The sequence below is a fragment of the Calypte anna genome, chromosome 9 (genome assembly GCF_003957555.1).
Source record: "Calypte anna isolate BGI_N300 chromosome 9, bCalAnn1_v1.p, whole genome shotgun sequence".
In the NCBI taxonomy this organism is placed as follows: Eukaryota; Metazoa; Chordata; class Aves; order Apodiformes; family Trochilidae; genus Calypte; species Calypte anna.
The window spans coordinates 24,557,898-24,568,150 of record NC_044255.1 but is presented as its reverse complement, the minus strand read 5'-3'; the positions used below and the strand labels follow the sequence as shown (position 1 = coordinate 24,568,150).

The following is a 10,253-nucleotide window of genomic DNA, read 5'->3' as shown; positions in this document are numbered from 1 at the left end:
TGGAAATCAGATACCTTCCAAAGGTATTTTTAATAGTTTTGTTATTTTAATAACGATGTACCATCCACATCCAACAATGTCCCAGTGCCCCTCTTGGCATACAGCCTGCTGGCTGCACAGCACTCAGGGGGAAGCCAGTTCTGACAAACACAAGGGCAAGGTTTCACTACACAGCATCAGCAGTGCAGGATTTACCTCCTCTGATTTCTGTGACACCAAGCTGCACACCAGCTCACTGGGAATTTGGCAAATTGGTCATCAACAAATCACTCTCAAAGGCACTGATCATCTTCTCTTACCCCTACCTGGGAAGAGTCACATTTTTTTTTTCCCCACTGATTTTAAAAGAGTGTTCAAAATTGAGTGCCAGAGGACCCAGCACAATCAAATCATTCCCTCCAAATGGCAGCAGCCTTCCAAAGGCTGGCACACCCTCTCCTTCCACAGCCTGTGCTTGTGTGCTAGAAGCCGCACTGTCCAGTTTACATCTTCAGGAATCAAGGCTTAGAGTATTGTGCGTTACTCTTAACTCCTACCTTACAGTGATTTCTTCATCAAGAAAGTACCTTGAATGTAAATCAAAATGCTCTGAAACAGCAGAAATAAATTAAACAAATGTAATTTGTTTATAAAAATATTTTCTTATAAATCTTTGAAGCTTATAAAAGCCAGAAAATACATTTAAAAGAATCTCTGAAACATTTCATCCGTTGAGGTGTGGTTACAGTTCAGGAGGTGAGGAGGAACAAAGCCCCAGACACTTTACATTTATCTTCCCACCAGAAATCTCCTGGTACCAAACGTTTCACCTACACATCCAAATGCCTTGGATCTCTTTTCCTGGATCAACTCCCCGTGTCAGATAATTTCTGCTTGAAAAGAAAGAGCTGAGGCTTAGCTGACACTGCTGCTGCTGCTTAGACAGACCTGACACAGTTAGAATTCCATAGGTACTCTATGAAATGGGGACATTGGTGACATCAGCAGCCATGACTCTGAAGCTACAGCTCAGGGATATGTATGTAGTACAGAGGTGCCAGTTTTTAACAGTTACTTTCTGAATTTTTCCTGTTGCTGGGCAAGTGGTATCACATACAAACACACCACTGACTCAGCCACCCCTTTGGTCAGTGACGTGGCATTTAAAATACCTATATTCCTGCTTATTGATTATGGGATATGTCTCTGTAATAAAACTAAAATGACCTTGCCAGTCCATCGAATATTTAAACTGCATCAATTGGTCCTCTTACACTTCCAGGAAGACTGTCCTTCATCCTGCAGCTTTTTAAATTTTGGCCCCAGGAAGAACCACCAGCCAAAGCCCAGAATGACACAGATGACAGACTCCACGTAGTACCCGTCCAAGGTGGTGACACAGGAACCCCCAGCTTGTGTGCAGAGCTGAAACACAGGAGCAGAAGTTGATGCATTCAGTATTCTCTGGGAGAAACACACATTTAGAAGGTAGGCAGGAGACAGCCACTGCTGTTTACTCACTCTTGTTCATGACTAAATATATTTGTTTACTCTTCCTTCTTTGCTGAGGAGTTAATAAGAGAGGCTTTTGAGCTTACCTCAGTATTAAAAGTATCAAAATTGTTATAAAACATCTGGGAATTGGAGCATGTTGGCCCAAGAGGCTGGCTCTAGAAAACAAAAAATCTCCAGCTGTCTAAGGCTGGCCTGGAGGTGCAGTCACTGCTCTGAATCCCTTGAAGAGAAGACTCCTTTTTTTTTTCCCCTAGCCATCCAAACTGCTTCTTTAGAAATAATACCCTTTCACCTCCCCACAGTGACTCTGCAGATGGACAGTACAAAACAGGCATATCTGGGCAAAACATGCCCAGGGTGGTTTTTAACTGTGTAACTGGAGGAAGACAACTCCAGCATTTAAAGAGCACAGCACACATCCCTTTCTGCTGTTGTTCATTTTCACTGCTGCTCTAATCCCAAGATAAATCAGTCCTTTGAGATGAGGTTGTGCCAGCATTGTCATTGTTCAGAGATGTGAAGATCAGATCAGGAATAAGAAGGGAGTGGTTGTGGTGAAACATTACCAACTGGGAGGATGTGCAGAAAGATCAGAGGAGTGAGGTGAAGGAGGAAGGAGTCATGTTCAGCAGAGGCACAGGGAACTCAATGGCAGGCCAAGGCAGAGGAAAAGCCCACACTGAGGGAGCAGTTTCCTCTCTGCAGCTCCTGGAAACTGCAGCTCCAGTTCAAACATGTCATGTTTGACTGCTGGAACATTTTGTTTATTTAGAGAACCTCAACATCTCACAGTCCTGGCATTCAAGGGTGAAGTAAATCTCAGTCATGAGTAAGGAGAAAAGGAAAACCCAACAAAACCCCCTCAAGCATTTCCACTCTTCTCAAGAGTCATGTTATAACTTCACATTTGTTTCATGCCTGTGAAACTTTGCTTTTGGGGCACTTGTGTGTCCTGGTGTTTGATGTGTACACAGTGTGTTCTTTGTGTTCTCCTCCTCCCCCCAAGCAGGAAGGCAGCCAGTCCTACTGCTCAGCTTCACGTGGAAAGTGAAGATCAAAGCAACTGGGTAAAGTAACAACATGCAGAAAGTACTGAGGTGTCCAGATAGGAAGCCTCCAGAAAGAGAGAAGGAGCAAAAAGCTACCACAAAAATCCCAGATCTTTGGTTAGTTAGTAAGATACAGAGACTTAAGTTTATCAGACAGGAAAATTAATTAAATCAGTGGGAAATGTTAAGCATAAGCTATGCACTGTGATGGTTTGAGGAGGTTGTTGAAAACAACACTAAAAGAAGCCATTTAATCAATAAATAATTGAACAGAGACCTTTGCAGCCTCCAGAACTTACTTCTGCAGCAACTGTGGTCCTACAGGTCTGGTCCTGGGCCCCTGCACATTCTTTGACAGTGAGGGGGTCCACAAGCCAGAGAGCAACAGTGGAAGGCCAGTTCCCCCCCAGGTTGGAGACAGTGTTGAGGAGTGTCATGTAGGTCCCTCCGATCAGCGGGTCGCTGACCTTGGCATTGAAAGCCATGATGGCCACATACATGCTGTACAGAGTGATCTGTGAGAGGAAACACCACAGTCAGCACTGACACCACAAACCCTACACACACACTGCTCTCAGGGACCACCCCGAGTCACAGGCACCGACTGAATGAAACACAGTGCCCTCAAGAGGTTAGAATTGCACAAGAGAAGTGACTGCTGCAGCTGTGGCAGCCCTGAAATGGAGCCAGCCCAGCTCAGGATATCAAACTGAAGGATAAAGCTACCTAAAACAGCCTAATAAACACTTCTCCAGATAAAATCAACTCCCAAGGCACTGCACACATTTCAGTTCTGCTCCACAGCCTGGTTTGTATCAGGCCTTTGTCTTCCAGGCCTTTGGATCAGATCCATTAAGATGTTCCTACAAAATCAAGTGTTTTACCCAGGCTGAGGATGATGCATCTGCAGCATCATGCCTCTGAAAACCAGGCAGAATGCTGGGATTTCTCCAACCCCACCATGCTTTTTTGCTCCTGCCTTGGGGGGAAAAGAAACAATCTGAGAAACAAAAGCAGATGGGTCAGCTCTAAGTAACTTCACAGATGTTTGATGGAGTACATCAAAGGGAAGAGGGAGAAACAGTAAAATACAAAAGTATCAAACCAAAAGCAAACACAGCCAGAGAGGCTACGGGTCAGACTTGGAGGCATCCTGGGGCAAGGACAAAGAGCACTTCTGGTCCTCTTGTTGGTAGGGAACACCCTCCTGCCCCCTGCCCTCTGAGGTACCTGGTGTAGAGCATAACTCAGCAACACCACAGCATAGTAGTAGACAGGAAACCCTGCTTCATGCTTGACTTTAGGAGTCCACCACACCAAAAAAGCAAATTCCAGACCAAAGAGTAACCTGGAGGAATAAGGAAAATAATTTGTCATTCAAGTAACTTGCCCCATGAGTCTCCTGAGTAGAAAGCAACTATTAAGCATTAATACATGCAGAATACATTCAACTAGTTTATAGCTAAATAGTTACAGCTGTATCTCTGCTAAAATCAGATATTAAATACTTGACAAGCACTGAAATTGTGAACATTTCACACCTAAACAATTCTGTTTTCCATATAAACATAACTCCCTGCCAGATCTTCTCCCCCACCCCTCATACAGAAATTTCTGTAGAGTGTTAAGATACCAAGCCAAATTCAGAGCCAAACCAAAACCTTTTTTTGTTGGGGTTTGGCAAAACTGCACAGAGTGGTGTAAGAACACAGGGCAGTCACAGCAATCTGCTGCAGACAGGGCAGATTGTACTGGGTAACAGCACTGGGAAATCCAGAATGAACACAGAACAGGACACTGGAGCAGCAGACACAGACTGCACCTTGCTGTGAAACTCCTGACATAATTCCTTTATCTGGAAACTTAAGAGCTACACAAGAAATCCCACACTCAACCTGAATATGCAAACGACTAAGTTTCTGTCACAGAAGATTTGTTTTTACCTAAAAGGCATAGCTTTGTAAAAGGTGTTGAGTGGCTGGGGGCCTGCTGTGTATTTGCTGATGATCAGAGGCAGAATGATCTGCAGAGGAACCATGGGAACAGCCAGGAGAGCCAAGTGCTCTTTTGGAACACCCTCTTCCACCAGCTTCAGTCCTGTCACAGCATCTGCTGCTGAGAATCCAACCTGCAACACAAACAAAATCAACCTGGGAAAGCAGCAGTGGTTCAGCTCAACATCCAATCACTCAGCATTAAATAAACAGAGAAATATGACAGAGCACAATCATTTTTGTGTCTCATTTGATTTCCTGACCTGTTCTGGAAAATGCTCTGTGCTTGCCCTGCTCAGCAGTGCCACAACTACACCAAGAACATGACACACAGTGTTGATGTCCCTGCCCATCCCTTGGCCAACAAAAGCCATGGATTCCTGTAGCTCCTACAGAGCTGGGGATGCAGGGTGTAGCAGCTAGGTTAAAAGAAACATTTTCTGTAGGTTGAATTGCAGACTACACAAACAGCCTGTTTGCAAATGTTTAAGAACACATTACTTGAATATTAGATTGCCATCAAACTTCTCTTTAATGCTTGTGCAAACACAAAAGCTCAAACAATGCTTCCTGCTGTAAAGTCTTACTTAGCAGCATGACACCAGCAATTTGTTTCAAATCTAGAGTAGCAAAACTCACACAGCACCTCTCAGAGCTGGGACCATCAGCATCAACCCTTCATCTAAGTATTTACTCACTTTTGCTGTGAGGATCAAGAGGCAGAAGGTAAGGACTGCTGGCATCCTGATTATTGAGAAGAGCAGCCTGTAGGTATCAGTGATGCCTTTTGTCTCTTCTTTCGTTGGTGTTAGTTCCTTGTTTTCCTTTTTCAAAAGGGCAACCAGTGTAGTGGTGATTAAAAAGACAGCTCCCCAGAAAAACAGGAAATCTGGAGGGGGCAGGGGGGAAATAATGAAAAAGTCTTTCTAGCAGGGCATCATCAACAGCTCACTGAGGACCTAGGATGTAGTTATTTTGGAAAATATGAACAAAATAATAACAAATGGAATCAAAGCATTACTCATTCACCCTCCTAAACCCAAGCAAACCACAAACACAGTAACTGACACAGCTCACCCCTGCCCCTCTCTCTGTAGCCACCTTTGCCTGAGATTTTAACAAAACCTAAAATGTTGAAGGATTACATACACAGCCACCAAAAGGTGATAAAGGAGGATGAAACACTTCATATTTACAAAGTGGGGAAATAACTCCAGTGGAAGAAGTCATTCAGAATGCTCCAGCTGATTTACCTGTTCTGTGCCTCACTTCTCTACTCCCTGTGTAATACAGAACATATGGGACACTGGAGGGGAGCAAAGATTTATACCTGTGAGTATAAAGATGTCCTGATGAAAGCTCTTACACAGCTGTCAAGTAAAGAGTCACTCAAATAAGCCTGGGTTAAGTGGTGACTACACTTGCTAACTCTCCAGTGCCCCAGCTGAAGCAGGCACATTGGCTAAGATCTGGACTTGAAAACAACACCAATATCTTATGGCAAGAGCTTTCTGAGTCAGTGAATGGATTAATCCAAGATAATCCTACCCTCTCCCTTTGTGAAAGAGGCAAGGAAGAACTTGGTAACATGCAGAGGGGAAGCCTTTTGTCTTCTGAGCAACTCCCACAGCCTCCTGGTGACTTGAAAGTAAGTGGCAAGGGCTGGGGAAAGGGCAAAGTGCAAAGGTTTAGGTAATTATTAGCTGCTGTTATGCACAGGAGAGGAGCAAAGCACAAGAAGCAGGGAAGATAACATGGAAAGACTGCTGGAGGTAGAGCCTGGCATCCTCAGTGCCAGACAAAGGCATTTCAAAGCCACATCCACATCAGTTGCTCTCTAAAGAAAAGGAGAGGATCACATAAGGACCCTGTCAGGTTGCTCTCTGGCTGTTAAAAGCCTGGAGCCTGAGCACACATTTTGCTGTAAAAGCTGAGTTTTCAGAGAGTTGTGCTAATCACAGCCACTGTCTGCAGGAGCCAGGCAGGGGTGGTACTCTAATAATAGCACCAGGCATTATGATGGCAGAGAGAGCCTTACAGTGTGAGGATGGGAATAGAAATAGCTTTGAGCATCATCACATCAACACTCCTGGTGGGCACAGCCCTGGCAGCTGCACTACAGCCACGGGTGGATTAGCAAAGGAAAACAAAAAGCAAAAATAAATAAAAACCAGTCCACTAACGGGCTACAAACAGAAGAACTTTAAAATGACAGCTTACCCTGGGAATTCCTAGCATAAAGCTTCCTGGTGCCACCAGAGCTGCCTGACCCCATCCCTATGTCTCTGCCTCTAGGAGCAGCAAACTTCTGAACTGGATCAGGGCTGGAAAACACCCCCCAGCAAGGGGTGTGCACGGGGGGCTTCCCCACACCAGCTTCAGGGACTGCTAAAGCTCCACATCTCTTGGCAGGAAGAAGGGGGCTGCAGTCACTGGCCTTGGAAGGGCACCTTCTCCCCACACTTGATGTCTCCCCCCAGAAGCACACGTGGCTGCTGCCAAACAACTCATGCTGATGCTTCTCCACAGCTTCCAGCTGACCATGAAGCACTGACTTGTTCTTAGCACTGGCACTCAGCCTACAACAGCAGCACTCAGGGAGCTGACCTGGCAGAAAACTGCTCAGCTTTTCCAACTGGAAAGTTTTCTGCTGCTTTATGGAGCCTGCCCAGGTCCCCCCCAGCACTAAGAGAGCCCCTCTCCTCATTTCAGTGACCAAGTCTACAGTGCTGCTCTGCAGGTGCTTCAGGAGAAGTGCAGGCACAGCAAGCTGTGGCACACACTCACATGAACAAGAAAATTTCTTGGTCATGGCTTTACCACCCAAAAACCCCCCCCATAACCTGCAATGATAGTGCCAAGATCTATTTGCTTCTCTTGGTGCTCCAGGACAGGTTAAACAGGTTGCATTGGTGGGGTTTTTTTTTGGTTTGGGGCTTAGCTCCTCACACTCCCCCCACCCCAAAGCCAGCACTCTTGTAATAGTAACAACTCCACTTATACAAACTGAACTGAGCAAAAAACCAGTGGAGGAAGCACAGGCAAACCCTGCTCCCTTAACCACAGCAGTGACCTGCACGTTGCATCAGCAGTGGGAGACATCAGTGTGGTGCTGGAGGGAAGAGCCATGGCAGCACTGCTGAACTCTGGGGCCAGGGCAGACACAGGAAAGCACTAAAGCAAGGGGGTTACTCAGAGGACTACTCTGTGCTCACTGACACAGGGATCAGACATGGGCTTATCCACAGGAAGCAAGGGGAAAGGCTAGTTAGCAGTCTGGGAAACTGATTTACCAGTGGAGAGGTCTGGTTTAGAGAGCAAAAACTACAACAACTCAACCAAGTTTGGCATGCCTCTGCTCTGACATGATGCAGGCAGAGCAATCAGTGCAAGGCAGAGAGGAGAAACCAAACCCAGGAGAACTCACTCCTCTTTGCCAGCCAAGATTACTCTGAGCTCCCACTTTCTCCTCTCCTCCCACCAGCTGAGCTGGCTCAGCTCAACCTTGCAACCACAACCCTGCATTTTAAGCATCATCTTGGTGATGTCCCTAACAGCAACCACTACATTTCAACTTTCTGAAAAAACCCCTCACAACAAAAACAACCCAAAAACCACCCAGCAGAAGACAAGCCTACAGTACCAGCCAGTTACAGCTGGGTTACCAGACTCTGTTTAATTTATTGAAGAGAAAACAACCCCCCCCCTTCCTTCACTACAATAAGGCCTTCCTGCAGAAATTGTCTGTGGGGTCAACCCTGAACACTTATTATTCCTACTTCTGTGAACAATACCATCTTGGGAGAGTTAATCTAGTCTTTTCATTTCCCCTTTCCTTCTTCCCAGAAGAAGATAGGCTTGAAAGGCCTTCTTAAAAAGAGCCAAAACTTCTGATTTGTTTAGATTTCTTTTATATATATATATATATATATATATATACATTAATCTATTCCACAGTCATTAAACTAGTGGGAACAAAAAAACCCCAAAACATCTCTCTGAAGTGTTCAGGTCAGCCAAGATGATGACAAGGCAGGTTTCCTACACTCTTAGAGCCCTGAGAAGCCTGGAAATTCAGCGTGTGAATTCCACACTGAAACCACCAAACCGAGCTTGGGTCCAGGCTCAGGGCAGCACCTCCCCATCCCAACCTCGGAACGCAGCTGCCGGCGGTACCCGGGCTGTACCTGAGAGGGTAACAATCCCTCGGGGCTGGGGTTGGAACCGCAGGTACTTGTTGCAGAAGGAGGGCGACTCGAGGGCCAGGAAGAGGACGTTGCCCAGGAAGTAGCCGGCCGTCTGGCCCACGGAGTTGCAGGTGGAGGCGTAGCCCACGTTCTCCCGGGACAACATGGTCAGTGCCCAGCCGTCCACCGCGATGTCCTGCGTGGCCGCCAGGAACTCGAAGAGGAAGAAAGTCACAGTGAGGGCCACCACGTCGGGGCCGCGGTCCTTCCCGTCGCCCAGCAGCATCTCCACCTGGGTGGACATGTAGATCATGAAGAAGCCCAGCACGTACTGAGTGGGCACCAGCCAGGACTTGCGGCGGCCGAAGCCCCGCAGGTAGACGGCGTCCACCAAGGGTGCCCAGAGCAGCTTGAGGCTGAAGGGCCAGAAGACGAAGCTGAAGAAGGCCTGGTCGGTGTAGCTGGCACTCTTGCTCTGCAGGATGAGGGGAACGCTGCCCGCCAGGCCTAGCGGGATGCCCTGCAGCACGTACAGCACCAGCAGCAGCAGAATGCTGCCCAGCTCCGCCCGGAACCCCCGCGCCACCCGCAAGCCCGGTTCGGGCGGCGGCGACGGCGGCGGCAGCAGCAGCGCCTCGGCCTCCCCGCCCGGCAGCCCATCCCCGCAGGGCGTCAGGGCGCGCGGCGCCTCGCTCCTCACGTCCAGGCAGTGGTGGTGGCTCCCGGCTCGGCGCTGCCGGCCGCCTTCCTTGGCGGTGATGGCGGGAGACATCTCTGCGGCGGGCGGCGGCCCGGCGGGACCGGGGCCGGGACCGGGGCCGGGACCGGGGCGGGAGCGGTCACCGCCTCCAGCGCCCCTGAGGAGACGCGAACCCGCCCGCCGCCAACCGCCGAGGCACCGCCCCTTCCGGGCACGCGGGAGCCGGCTGCAGGCGTGGCTGCGCCTGATTGGTGCTCCGGGGAATGACGTCAGGCAGAAGCCCCGCCCCGCTGCCTCCCCTCAGCCTGAGGGAGCCGCCCCGCGCTGAGGCGGAGCCGCCGCTGCCGCCATCGCTGTGCCGGGGCCGGTGGGACGGGAACACCCGCTGGGTTAGGAGGGAACGGGCACTGCCGGGCTGCCCCGACCCGCTCCGTCTCGGAGCCGCTAGGAACTCGGTCCCGCGGGGCTCAAACAGCTCCCACTGTTCCTTTGGGGTTCTGAGGGGTGCTTTCTGCGCCCCGCCGCAGGCTGATAAACTATTATTCAAGCATTTACTGCACATTTAACAAAGATTAAGCTCCGTTTTATTTAAGTTTTGGTTCTCCCGTACTATGAAAAAAAAATAATAACCAAGCTAACGGAGTGCCACTTCCCCCTTCCCCTCCCCGTTATCTTTTAGCTACTATTCGCAGAGTTCCATGACAATCAGCACCGTGTGTGTGTGTGTGTGTGTCACCTCTGGTTTCGGTGTCTGAAGTATTTCTATTTTATTTTTAAATTCCTCATAGACTCACTCCAACCACAACACAATTAAAAGATTTAGAATACA

At 48.4% G+C, this 10,253-nt stretch overlaps 1 protein-coding gene across 1 annotated transcript; it reads right to left on the bottom strand.

Annotated features, from left to right (window-relative positions):
* Positions 1–9,539, bottom strand: SLC33A1 (solute carrier family 33 member 1). Its single transcript, XM_008500245.2, has 6 exons — positions 8,725–9,539; positions 5,236–5,426; positions 4,487–4,671; positions 3,774–3,891; positions 2,843–3,058; positions 1–1,404 (listed from the first exon to the last, which is right to left on the bottom strand). Exons 1-6 carry the CDS (start codon positions 9,494–9,496, stop codon positions 1,237–1,239), a joined length of 1,650 nt encoding a protein of 549 aa, XP_008498467.2. The 5' UTR covers positions 9,497–9,539; the 3' UTR covers positions 1–1,236.
* Between the last annotated feature and the right edge of the window lie 714 nt (positions 9,540–10,253).

Excerpts from the sequence above, each read along its gene's own strand:
- SLC33A1 (XM_008500245.2), bottom strand. The coding sequence starts at position 9,496 with ATGTCTCCCGCCATCACCGCCAAGGAAGGCGGCCGGCAGCGCCGAGCC. Across the intron at positions 3,892-4,486 it reads TACAAAGCTATGCCTTTTAG|GTTACTCTTTGGTCTGGAAT; the intron begins GTAAAAACAAAT and ends TTATTCCTCCAG. Across the intron at positions 1,405-2,842 it reads GGACCACAGTTGCTGCAGAA|CTCTGCACACAAGCTGGGGG; the intron begins GTAAGTTCTGGA and ends CCTGTGTTTCAG.